Source organism: Sycon ciliatum, chromosome 5, assembly GCF_964019385.1.
Source record: "Sycon ciliatum chromosome 5, ocSycCili1.1, whole genome shotgun sequence".
In the NCBI taxonomy this organism is placed as follows: domain Eukaryota; kingdom Metazoa; phylum Porifera; class Calcarea; order Leucosolenida; family Sycettidae; genus Sycon; species Sycon ciliatum.
Window position 1 is genome coordinate 13,232,922 of NC_088647.1, and position 13,310 is coordinate 13,246,231.

The window sequence follows — 13,310 nt, forward strand, 5'->3', positions numbered from 1 at the left end:
CGTATAGTAAAAGCAGAAATTTTCGGTGGTGTTCTATTTTCGGTAACTTCGGTGTCGGCAATTTTTACCTAAAATATAACACACGGAAAATGTCGCTACCAGTACTAGTACACTTACCAGGAAAACGGGTTTACCGAAAAATTTCCCTCCACCGACAGGGCCGATTTTGGAGAGTACCGAAAAATTACACAACCGAAAATTACTGCTTTTACAGTACATGAAAAGGTGAGATGCAAAACCTGATAATAATCATATAATTCGACGGGTTCACGTACCGGGCAGGTCAAGAACAAGGAGTCGTACAACTCCCTGATCAAGAACCACCTTTCCGCTTCCGTGGGACGCCACCACCCCATGATCAGGCGTCAGATGCGGCTCCTGAACGGTGGGGGAGGATAGATCAGATCCACCAACCAGAGGCCAAAGGCCTAAATCCCATTTGCCACATCCATGTTTTACTCATGCCAGGCCACGAGTTCCCAATTAACTGTGGGTCGCAGCACGGTTGGAAAAAATCCTTCCGCTTCCAAGCAGGACTTAAACCTGATAGGTAAGCGCCAAATTTGAGAAAATCAGATTTTCAGCTCAGTGTAATCAAAAGGTCTAGGGGCACTAACTAACAGGTACAATTTCACGTTCACAATCTGACAAGAGCCATTTCAAAACTGGCACCCAGCTATGGATTAAAAACAAAACAAACCGCACACAAAATGAATCCTTTTTTGGCCACCAAGGTGGAATCCTGAACCCCAAAGTGCCAGGAAAAAAACTTCTAAATTATCCGGACATTCTAATTATCCAAACATGTACCCACGCCACATTATTACGTATGTCAGAATGCTCGCATTGTCACGCAGAGTCGTGCTATGCATCTGAGTCACAGGTTTCGCGGACCGGCTGAACTGGACAGTACAGTTTGCTCGTGTACACTGAACTGGACAGTACAGTTTGCTCGTGTACACTGAACTGGACAGTACAGTTTGCTCGTGTACACTGAACTGACTTGTATAGTGTACTGTGAACTTTGAATTATGCTTTGCTAACTTTGAATTATGCTTTGCTAACTTTGAATTATGCTTTGCTAACTTTGAATTATGCTTTGCTAACTTCAAATTATGCTTTGCTAACTTCAAATTATGCTTTGCTAACTTCGAGCTAACAGCACAAATCCCACAAAATTTTCTATGTACGTGGATTCTGTGGGACTTCAAACTAATTAACCGGACATGTCCAGTTCGAGGTTCGAATTATTAGACACTGTTTATGTGGGAATCGTAGTGATAGAAATCGGTCCCGGTGGAGGGAACCGTTCTAATTACGGGGTATGTTTGAATTAAGACATAATTATTTGAATTTTCAAGATGTCACCTGTACTAGTGCCCGAAAAGAAATGAAATGGATTTTTCGGGTTTAGCATTCCAGCTCTTCACATGTAGCCCTGGGCGGCTTACTGCTCGTGTGGCACTGGCACTGATGGTGCAGCTACTTGGAGTATGAAAGTTTAACCATCCTTGAAGGACAAGCGGAGAGACGTTTAGGATATCATAAAAGGCGAGCCGTCAGGTATGGTGCTAATCCCCAGGCTTCCAAGTTACATTCAAGTCTGAGTGCCGGGTTTAGTCCATTGTTCAAAGTTGGCATTAAGTACTCTACAATCATGGCTGCACTGCTTCAGGGTTCTAGCCAGGTCAAACTAGTAGGGGGGGGGGGGGGGGGGGGGGGGGACAGTTGCCCCAAAACCCATTTTTCCATTTTCAAAATAACTGTCTTGCAATGCGAAATGCAACGTACGGGGCAAACACCTGACTTCACCCCAGACTAATGTGCCTTTATGAACCCTCTAGTCCCGACTATCGATTGCATTTTCGTTGAATGGCATGAAAAAAATCGGAAAATGAGCAGGGGGGGCGGCACTTTTTTACAGGGGGTGCGCAAACAGAGTAGGGGGCGCTGCCCCCCCCCCCCCCCCCCTCCCCCACCCCCTTTGGCTAGAACCCTGCTGCTTTCTCCGCTATCAGTGTTGCTGCTTGCTTGCTGCTCCCCACAACCACAGGCAGTTGGAAACTGTGCAAGTGACCTTGTGTTTACGACTCGTGAGTAGAATTAGCACTGAATAGCTGGGTGACAAAATTAGAACTGCGTCACATGATTCTACCAGCTTCTACCAACTCCTCCCTACTTAGCAGTGGCTGTAGGGCTTGGTACAGGCACGGATTTCCGTAGAGCAAGAAGTATTGAACGCATCCACTCAAACTGCTGGATCTACACCAAGCAACAGAAGGATACTAGCGGAGCACCTGCATACAGGCCTCGGTGGCGTGATAGAGAGGTAGATGGACGGACCTGGCTACCTGGTGGGCAGCCGATAAACACACCGTGACCTGCAGCCACACCAGTGATTGAGAGAGGATCTACATGTATGACACTACGCACAGCGCAATGCCATGATCACACAACAATCGTCTGTTGTCATACGCACAGCGCAATGCCATGATCACACAACAATCGTCTGTCATACGCACAGCGCAATGCCATGATCACACAACAATCGTCTGTTGTCATACGCACAGCGCAATGCCATGATCACACAACAATCGTCTGTTGTCATACGCACAGCGCAATGCCATGACCACACAACAATCGTCTGTCATACGCACAGCGCAATGCCATGATCACACAACAATCGTCTGTTGTCATACGCACAGCGCAATGCCATGATCACACAACAATCGTCTGTTGTCATACGCACAGCGCAATGCCATGATCACACAACAATCGTCTGTCATACGCACAGCGCAATGCCATGATCACACAACAATCGTCTGTCATACGCACAGCGCAATGCCATGATCACACAACAATCGTCTGTTGTCATACGCATCATACACGTCACTGTACATACCTTCTTACACACGTTGCAGAGATAGTAAGCATAGCGCTTCAAGGCATACTCCACCGGTTTCTGGTAGTACTCGCTGCATGGATCGGTGATGGCAGCATTTCTCATTTCCTTGTCAACTTGCAATCGTTCCAGTGCCTTCCCTTTCATCGTCTCCAACAGATTCTTGAGGGGAACAGTGCATGAATTTAGTGATGGATGCTCCATGAAGCGATTCTACAGCAAAGGAGCGATGTGTGTGTGTGTGTGTGTGTGTGTGTGTGTGCGTGTGTGTGTGTGTGTGTGTGTGTGTGTGTGTGTGTGTGCGTGTGTGTGTGCGCATGTGCGTGTGTGCGTGTGTGTGTGTGTGGAAAAGAGCGCACACTATCGTATCCACCACCAACTGACAAGGGAAAACTTGTCAAACAAAGTCTGCAGTTTCTTCTGCTCTCTGCCTTGGAATCTGCTTCCACAAATCCGATACAGAATGACATGCTATACAGGGGCAGAGCCCAGGGTGTATTGGCTCAGAGCGCATTTCCCCCGGGGTGTATTAGGTCGGGGTGTAATAGCCCGGGGTGTAAAAGCCCGGGGTGTATATATTAGGTCGGGGTGTAAAAGCCCGGGGTGTATTAGGTCGGGGTGTACCGTATTATCTCTAATATAAGCACAGTCTCCAATAATAGCACGTCTCCAATAATAGAACACCTAGGGGGGGGGGGGGGGGGCATTCAAAAAATAAAGTGCTCAGTCTCCATTATAAGCACACTGTGTAAATTCATTATCTGTAACGGCAAAAAAACCCTGAAATGTGTGTGTCTGACATGAATTTGGCATGGCAACAAGCCTCTGAAATGAGGTTGAAATAATAATGGAACAGTCTCCAATAAAGGAACGTCTCCAATAATAGCACGGGGCGGAGGTACATTGAAAAAATAAAGGACCGTGCTTATATTAGAGATAATACGGTAATAGCCCGGGCAGTGGCGTACCCAGGGGGGGGGGGGGGGGTGGCTTTGGGTGCTGAAGCACCCCCTCAAAATGTTCGACATACATGTACATGTACATGTAGGCCAACCTGATGTACCCATGCCGCTAAAAGTATCATAACTTTGCAACCGATTGTCCGATTCACGCAAATTACGGCCCATTGGAAAGGTCTCGAGTGACGCTATACATTGAGATGTGATCGAATTTGATATTTTAGTAAACTTCATTGTGAAATGGGGATGTTCATAAATCAGACTTTTGAACGCGATTTTTCGTGGTACAATTATCAGATTTTTCTAACGGATGTTTTGCTTTCCACTCGCTGCATGTCGTCACTAGTTGATCATAGCTCACCATGTTCCATGTACTTTCATGTGGCAGGATCGTGAGAGGGTTGTCCATATTGTCAGGGGCCTCGACTTATTGTATTCCGATTTTCCGGGAACACTCCGATCAGTTGTTCCGACAAACCGACTGAAAACGATTGTTCACGAAAGTGTACTAATCTGTTGTTTCGGCCCTTGAAATCCTAAAAATGCTATGGCTTCTAAAGGGGTAGCTGCCCCCTTGCCATCCTGACATTGAACACCTCAGACACTGCTTCTGATTTCTACCAACAGAAATGTGGCAGCCCTCTGCTAGTATCCTGTTTGTGAAGCTACCACCATCCATTGCACTTGCTTCTTCTATTACCTGATTCTATTTCTCCATACCAGAAGCAAGTGTATAAAAACTCCTGGGAGCTTTTTCTGTGACTCCTGCTAGAAGTTGTTATGGCACTTTTGCCTTCTCGCCCCATTCAATGTGTGAAGTGTTGTAAGTTGTTCTAGTGCTTCAAAGTACATTCGTCAAATTGAAAATGGTTTCGTGATAATTATGTTGTACATGTGGCTGCACTTGTGTCTCTTCGTTGTACATGCGGTTGCACGTGTAGCTCTTTGTCGTACATGTGGCTGCTTTTGTGTCTCTTTGTTGTACATGCTGCTGAGTCGTGGTACATGCTGCTGCGCTGTTTTTGACTCCTGCGTACATGCGGCTGCACCGTCTTCTGTCCCCGTTGGTACACACTTGCTCGTCTTGTCCCCGTTGTACGCCTTCAATCTAATATATTCTGTTGTCTCGTCTTGTCTCAGTGTCAGTCGTCAGTCGTTCGCTATCAGTGTTGGATCTTCTTTATGAGTTCCCCAGTCGCCTACTGAAATGAAGTAGAAGAAAAAGCTCTCTAACCAATTATGATCTAGCAAGAGTAGTGTACCCCTTGGACCTACATGTAGCTTGCCCAGGAAGTACATTTTGTCCTCCACTGAAGGGAGGGGTATATTTGGGATTGGGTACTTCAAGACCTCATGGTTGCTCCATCCTACAGAAAAGTTCCTACATTTTCCCTCGACTTGGTAAATCATGGTAAATGCTTGAATCACGGTTAAATGGCGCGGACTAAAAGTAAACATCAAGATATCAACCATCCATGTATCAACCATCCATGTATCAACCATCCATGTATCAACCATCCATGTATCAACCATCCATGTATCAACCATCCATGTATCAACCATCCATGTATCAACCATCCATGTATCAACCATCCATGTATCAACCATCCATGTATCAACCATCCATGTATCAACCATCCATGTATCAACCATCCATGTATCAAACGCACAGAAATAATGCATTATTCGGTTCTTTGGGGAAATGTTGGAGCACCCCCTCATTCCGGATCCTGCGTACACCCCTGCCGGGGTGTATTAGGTCGGGGTGTAATAGCTACTAGCCCGGGTTGTATTAGGTCGGGGTGTAATAGCCCGGGTTGTATTAGGTCGGGGTGTAATAGCCCAGGGTGTACATGTAATAGGCTATTAGCCAGGGCTAACACACGGGTGTATTTCCCCGGGGTGTGTTTGCCGGAACGGAAGTGCTTGGCAGAATTGCATACTTCCTAATCACAGTGTGAACCAGCCTGGCTATACACCATCCGCATATCAGGAACTTACACATGCATTCATCTTTACTTAACACATGCATTCATCTTTACTTAACACATGCATTCATCTTGGGCACCGTGTAAGAAGACCCTAGGGTCTGTTGGGAATGCCCAAGTAAAATAATAAAATACAATACACTACAGTACATCCTGCCCCACAGATGCCAGATAACTGAATCATGAATGATCTGAATGAAAGGACTACTTCGAAGTACACACACACACACACACACGCACACGCACACGCACACACACACACACACACACACACACACACACACACACACACACACACACACACACACACACACACACACACACACACACACACACACACACACATGCACAGCCCCAAGATGACCTAGCACATCATCTGAAACCAGTGTTTCTTACCAACATCAGACTGTGCAGTGAGTCATGGAACTCAAGTCACTCTCACTCACGCTCAACATACCTTGCAGCTGACACATTCCATGAATTTGAAGTTGATCCTGGGCCCACTCCACCGCATGCGCAGCAAGGTATCGCAGCAATGCTTGTGGAATATGTGTCCACATGAAAGCTACAAGGCAAACACATCGCATGCTAGTTCCTTGAGAAACAACGGCAAACGCTCACAGAAAGGAGATGGCCAAACTGGCGAAGGAACTGCCGACAACTCAATACAATTCTCAATACGACTATGCAATGTACATGTACAGTCAGCCTCGTGAATACCAGCCATGGCGGCCTGGGTATAATGAGGGCACCAATTTCCTAAGTATGTTTCCTTTGTTAGTTGTCAGTTCTCCCGTCGGCTCCTGAAGCGTGGTGATGGAAAGCTCTCTCTCTCTCTCTCTCTCTCTCTCTCTCTCTCTCTCTCTCTCTCTCTCTCTCTCTCTCTCTCTCTCTCTCTCTCTCTCTCTCTCTCTCTCTCTCTCTCTCTCTCGAAATAGAGAACAACTACTTTCCTAGCCCTTTTGTTTGTGTGGCGGGACGAAAGCGGAGAGGTAGTTGGTCCTTCGGGCAGACAACGTTCTTTTTGTTTTGTTTTTGTTGTTGTGTCAGTCCGTAAAGCATCAGACTCTTAATCTCAGGGTCGTGGGTTCGAGCCCCACGTTGGGCGCCAAATGTCGTCTGCCCGAAGGACCAACTACCTCTCCGCTTTCGTTCCGCCACACAAACAAAAGGTCTAGGAAAGTAGTTGTTCTCTATTTCGAGAGAGAGAGAGAGCTTTTCATTACCACACTTCAGGAGGCGACAGGAGAACTGACAACTAACAAAGGAAACATATTTAGGAAATTGGTGCCCTCATCAGCACTAAAAGGTGCACGTGTCAGCAATACAATAAAGCAGCGCAGCAGCATGCACCACGGGTCAGCAGCATGTACGACACAGAGACACAAACGCAGCAGCAGGTACGACAAAGAGACACAAGCGCAGCAGCATGTACGACAAAGAGCTACACGCGCAGCCACATGTGCAACACAAGTAAGCAATCATAGAGTTCAGTCACTTGCGATAGCATAGCAATACGGATTTGTTTTACACCAACCTGAATAGCTGGAGATTCAAACAATCTTTCCGTGCAGCATATGGCGCACAAATCCCTTCCATTGTACTGCGGTGTCCTGCGAACAGTGTCAGAACATGACCACAGGCATGGCAGACATTCGTCCTCGCCAGCAATTCCTCCACAGTTGTGTCCACAAGGCAGGTGGAGCTGACAGTAAGGTGGCTGTGCACACAAATCAGTAGACTGATACACTTGAGCAGAGCGGCATACCAAGGAAAACATGCCACCAGAGGAATGCTTCATTCTCTTGTGCTCTCATCAGTATGCACAGATAACTTGAATACTGTACTGGAGGGGAAATCCCGCATCTTTAAAACAAAGTAACATGTCTAGAGTCTCTCGATGCACGATTAATGTTGTTCCTTTTACACAGGGCTCTGTGTGTGTGTGTGTGTGTGTGTGTGTGTGTGTGTGTGTGTGTGTGTGTGTGTGTGTGTGTGTCTGTCTGTCTCTCTCCCACCCTCCCTCCCTTCCTCTCTGTCTATCCTTCGCAAAATCACTAATATCAAATTATCAAATCCGTTGATCCCCGCTGTACACTGCCTCCCCATCGCCTCTTTCCGCGCTTTCATGCTCACACCTGCCTGTTGCCCGCCACCCTACTGGGACTTCTACTGTCGCGCCTTGGCCCGTGCCAGCTTTCTCCCCATACCTTACACCAGATTTAGCGCTAAATTCGTTTATGGTTGTGGCCCAATGTGTTTATAAGCATACTGTTGGGTAGATCCGAGTATCAGTTGTCTGATGATTGCCTAGCGGCATGAAACTCAGAGTTACAACCAACCTGAATGTCCTCCGCTGAGTCTGCTATGTAGATATAAAGTTATCTATATTCGATCAAGTATCGCCGAAGTCGCACCAACCCCTTCTTCACAAATTATCAGTGTTCTGTTTGATGACGATCTCCTTTCTTAAATAACTTGTTCAGTTGAAGAACACCGGGGGCTGTTCACAACGATCACGGCCACCATTGTGGATGTGGTGGGCTAGAAAATCATCCATGAAGTACTGCACATGCTTCAAGAGTCAAGTGCGCCCGCCCTTCTTTTGTACTGGATGTGCAAGCATTGTCCTGGCACCTCTCCAGCGTATTGCCGCGCATACAGGTACTATATCATTGCCACAGTGTATTTAAACTTAGATCTATTCATTAGCGCCTCTAACTTCTGCATGCAATGTATCACTCACGCACAGCGAATAAACAACAGGCTTGTTGACTATTCAAACTATGCCTTGTTCAGTGGCGCCTTCGATTTTGAAAGGGGGTGTCCAAACCGTGAAGGAGGGTGCAGCGCGAAGCTATACGTGGCTTTGGCTGCAACCTTGATTCAATGAAGCAACTGTAGCACGCTTTCCTCCTACAGTACTGCTGCTACTCTAACCTGTACTTCTACAAGTACATACTAACTTCTACATAATAATGCATGCATGAGATTACCGAGGTCAGGTCCGCAATGCTTGTAACTTAAGAAGATTAGTCGAAGATAGAGACAGTCACAAGACTTGGAGGAGGAGCTTGAAAGTGTGACAGCAGAACCAAAGGAAAGTCGACAGATTCTGCAAAACCGGCTTCGGCAGAGACAGTTTCTGAGCTGAAAAGCAAAGCTGATGCTTCCGTGAGTGATCATCAAGATGAAGTTGATGAACTGTCTTCTCGTTTGACAGCTTCACACAAGGAAAATGCTGCCCTTCGGAAAGAAATTACCTCTCTTCAAGCAGACGCCATTGATACTGCAGCAGTATCATTCAGTTTGAAACGATTGTTGATGGCAATTACTTGCCAGCAGTGTGTCAATGCTGTCTTGAGCTGCTGTCGAGCAATGTTGGCATTTTCAATATAAGAAAGGTGATCAACAGCGTACTGACAATGGTTGGCATGTCTGCGGAAAGACTACCGTCTCATGACCTTCTTTCCCAGATGCTTGTGGAGTTAAAAGGTTTGGCTAGCCTCCAAATAGCAGAGGAGTTAGCAGAGGAGCAGTTTACGACACTCCACAGCGACGGTACCAGTAAGCATGGCAGCAAGTACGGTGCTTACCAGATTTGCACAAGCCAGCAGCATGTGTACAGTCTTGGGATGGTGGACATGGAGCGAGGCAATGCAGTCCACACTCTCGAAATGCTTAAAACTGCCAGTTCTGGCTGATCACGGTGTCCAAGATAGCCGGTACTACTGAAGGTGGCACCAGCGCAGGTGATCGCATCCTCGCAAATGTCAAGAATACTATGAGCGATCGATGTACTGTCCAGAAAAACTTAAATGATCTTTTGCAGGATTATCAAGCAGAGATACTCCCCAATGTGCAACATGACTGGGCTAACCTCTCGGAAGACCAACAGAAGCAAGTGTCAGCACTCAATTATTTTTCTGTAGTCTCCATTATATCATTGGCCTGGCTGACCAATCTGATGGGATCCTTAAAAAATGGGAAGAAGCCAATTTTGAAGGTACAGTGCATATCGGTTATAGTGTGGTCGGATACAAGAATATACTGCCTACAAGAATGAACACTCAATTTTTCATAATCATAACACATATTTTATGTGTATATTTATTCTTACAAGCAGTAATATCGCATAGTAGAATATATCGGCCCTAAGAATGGATTTTGTGTAGCAAAATATGCCAGATTAGTGCAAAGTGTATCGCCTGTAGTAATAACATCTGTGCTCTGTGCATACTCAATACAATAATATTCAACACAAAAAGAGAGTTATGTCCAACTGAGCATCGGAGAATCACTTTTTCTGTCCAGTCGGACTCTTTCTTCCGACTTCTCTCGTATCTGCTGCTCCGCAGTCGCCTAGCACGACCGCGAGTCTGATCTGTGTGTATCATGTGTAGACCTACATTATTGTATGTGTCCACATGCCAAACGTGCGCGCGTAATTATAATTATGATACCTGTATGTCACACGTGATTTATCGTGTGTAAGAAATATCGGCAATAAGAATCAAATGTCGTTTTTCAAACACCCACGCTATAACCGATACCTACTGTACTAAGATTGGTGCCAGCAACCTTCCTGGAGCATTTGCCAGCCGCCCAGTCATAGCTGCCGCATCAACCGCCTTGTTTATTCAGCCTCCAAAGCCTTTGAGGAGCATGGCGATGAGTCCGGCAGCTGGTTGTATGGTAGATTTCAAACCCTTACTTCAGAATTCCAACATCAAGTCTCCGCTTTGTGAATACCGTGGCAACAGAAATAATAAATTACGTCATTTTCTTCAATGGAGCTGGTATTTCATATCTACATGAAGTGATGGTGCCCTTCCTTGAGGACGTCCAGGGTGAGGTACTGAACCGGATTTTGAAGGCCGTGAACGCTGACTCGTGTGTTCCTGAGCTGGATGCTGGGTGCCGGGCTCTTGGGCTCATTTGCAAGCTTTTAGTCGCACCACTGTGGGCTGTCGTGGAGGACAAGGACAAGGCCATAATGATATGAGTCTGATCTACACTGAACTCGTCAAGAAAATGGAAGAGAGTGGGCACAAGACTCGGCAGATGTTTTAGAAGGAAGTTCTCGACCCTTTACTAGTGTCCCGATAGATCTCACTCACAGATGTTGTTCTGAACGAGATGATTGAGCCACAGGAGAATGATGCCTTGATATGCGAGATCCTGCAAGTACTGTTTGCTGGCTTTGCATTATGTGCCACCTGGCTACTGTGCGATCACCTTCCTGGTGGTACATTTCACCAGCCACCCGGCATGCAGACTACCACTAAGACGGCATCTGTGAGGAAGACGAACGCAATCTGTGAGAGCGGTTTTGGGAAGCTGGATCGCTACCTTCTCAAGAAGCCCAATATCCAGACGGTTGCCTAGATCGCTTGCTGATGTTTTCCAACCATCAGATCTCCCAGTGGCTAAGGCACAAATCTGATGAAGAGAAAGAGGCACTGCTAAGCTCAGCGGTGTGTGCTGCACCTGAGGTTTGCCAGGCTTTCAAGGCTCATCGTAAAGCCATCCAGGATTCTCGCATGAAGCTCCTGAAGCAAAAACAAGCGGAGATTGCTCGGAAGAACCAGCAACAGCAAGAGAAACCTATCTGAATCGGATACAAGAAAGAAATACGAACATTTTATGGTTTTGAAAAAATCGCCCGAAGTGCCGAACAATAATAGTTGTTTTCATACCATTTTTTGCTGTCGAGTACGGCCTAGTGCACAGTGCATGCAGTGTGTAATATGCACCTAGCTAACATTGACTCAAAATGAAGAGCCACTGATTAATTTAATGTAAAGAAAAGGACCAGCGCTCTCTTAGGGGTCGTCCAATAATATCTATATTTTTTTAGAGAAGATATTGGTTCGTTTGGGGGAGGGGGGGGGGGGGGGAAGGGGCCCGGTTTGGTCCCTGTTCGTCTCGTCCTTTTGAAAAAAAATATCGATCAGTAGATCCGGATGGACACTGGGCAAACGTGTAGTTGATGACCTACAGAAAGTGAAAGTCAACACCAAGAATACAGCCATGACAAAGTTGACAGACTGGCAATGTAAACATAGGCGTATGGTGAATTCAGAGTTGCTGTTGCCAGTTGGTCACTTTTCATGAGGAGATTGTACTTCATTAAAAAATATCGACCCTCTGCATAAACGTGTGTATGTTCGTTTTGAGGGGAGCTCCGGAGATAACAACAAATATACAAAATTAATATCAAATACAAATATCGTCTTGAAAAATATATCGATATTTACGGACGGCCCCTTATGAATTGTTATTGACGAAATATTGTTGAAATAATATTATTATTGTTGTGCTAAAAAATGATTCACGGTTCGCTTGACCCAGTGAGGCTCAGTTAGCCTGAGGCAGGAAGTTCACCCAGGAAGGCATAGACATAGTGGGATGGTCTAAGAAACAGATACGGTAGATCTACCAGGTGACTGGTTCAAGTCCTGCTTGGAAGCCGAACTAGAACCGGGAACAATACATGGATGCAGCGAATGGGTTATGCTAAACCTCACTTGAAAATGCAATGTACGATTCAGCTTGTAAGTTAGCCTCACCTGAGTACCAAGCATATTCCTATCTGCACGCAGAGACGATCGAAGTAGGACGCTGGCACTGCTCGTGTACTGTAGCGCTAGTAGTAGTAGCGAGGGACAGTAGCTCTGGCCCTGAACGTCTGGTTCTTGGCCAGATGAAAAAGAAGCAGTGAGTACACTAATAGCAAGACTGCTCTGTCTTGACTAATAGTTAGCTCTTGGCGAGATGAGCAAAGACTAAGAAAGTTTTAGTCAGTAGCAGCGAGATTCTACTCTAGTTTCTAGTCATGGCTGCGAGCGCTACCCACGTGGCCACGTCACTAACGCTATAGCGTAGGCCGGCCCTTGAACCACCGCGGCAGCCTGGTCGAGCTACCTGTTTCACTTCCACGCGCAGGAACTGTAGCCTGTGTTCGCAGCGGCCTAGCGGTGGGGTCCAGACCGGTACCAAATACAGACTCAGTGTTTGTCTGGCTCGGTTTCCTGTTGTTCGGAGTCAGCGAGTATCTGATAGGTCATTTACTTAGCGTAGATGCATTTCATACTTTTGACCTTGGGCTTGGCTCCTACGCAAATATGAGGCCCGGCAACCGCGGAAACAGGTGACGAACCACCTGACCAAAACAAAGTGTAAGTCTGTAGTCATGGTAGTGGTACTAAAGTCGAGTACAGTACATAATTCATGACGCTTGTGGCTCAACCATCGGACCTTTTTTGTCAGCTTGGATCACGTGATCCATCCAGGTGCCGCGTGCGGCAAACAGCACGCTAACTCTGGCCGGCGAGCGTTTGCTGCGACTAGCGCGCTAGCGCTCGTGACATACACAAACGCGCTAGCTAGAACTTAGAAGAATGCTTTGACTTTGCAGGCTTTCAGTTTCTATTTTTTGAAAAGTAGCGCGCTCAGACC

The 13,310-nt window shown here is 46.4% G+C and overlaps 1 protein-coding gene across 1 annotated transcript in view; it reads right to left on the reverse strand.

Moving 5' to 3' along the window:
- LOC135817674 (E3 ubiquitin-protein ligase rpm-1-like) overlaps positions 1 to 12,773 on the reverse strand; it is a 16,874-nt gene extending 4,101 nt beyond the window's left edge. Inside the window, exons 1-4 of the mRNA XM_065330899.1 lie at positions 12,422 to 12,773; positions 7,387 to 7,569; positions 6,307 to 6,414; positions 2,903 to 3,115 (exon numbers count right to left, since the gene is read on the reverse strand). Coding sequence (XP_065186971.1) covers positions 2,903 to 3,115; positions 6,307 to 6,414; positions 7,387 to 7,569; positions 12,422 to 12,436 — 519 coding nt within the window. The 5' untranslated portion in view covers positions 12,437 to 12,773. The remainder of the gene's footprint in view (positions 1 to 2,902; positions 3,116 to 6,306; positions 6,415 to 7,386; positions 7,570 to 12,421) is intronic.
- Between the last annotated feature and the right edge of the window lie 537 nt (positions 12,774 to 13,310).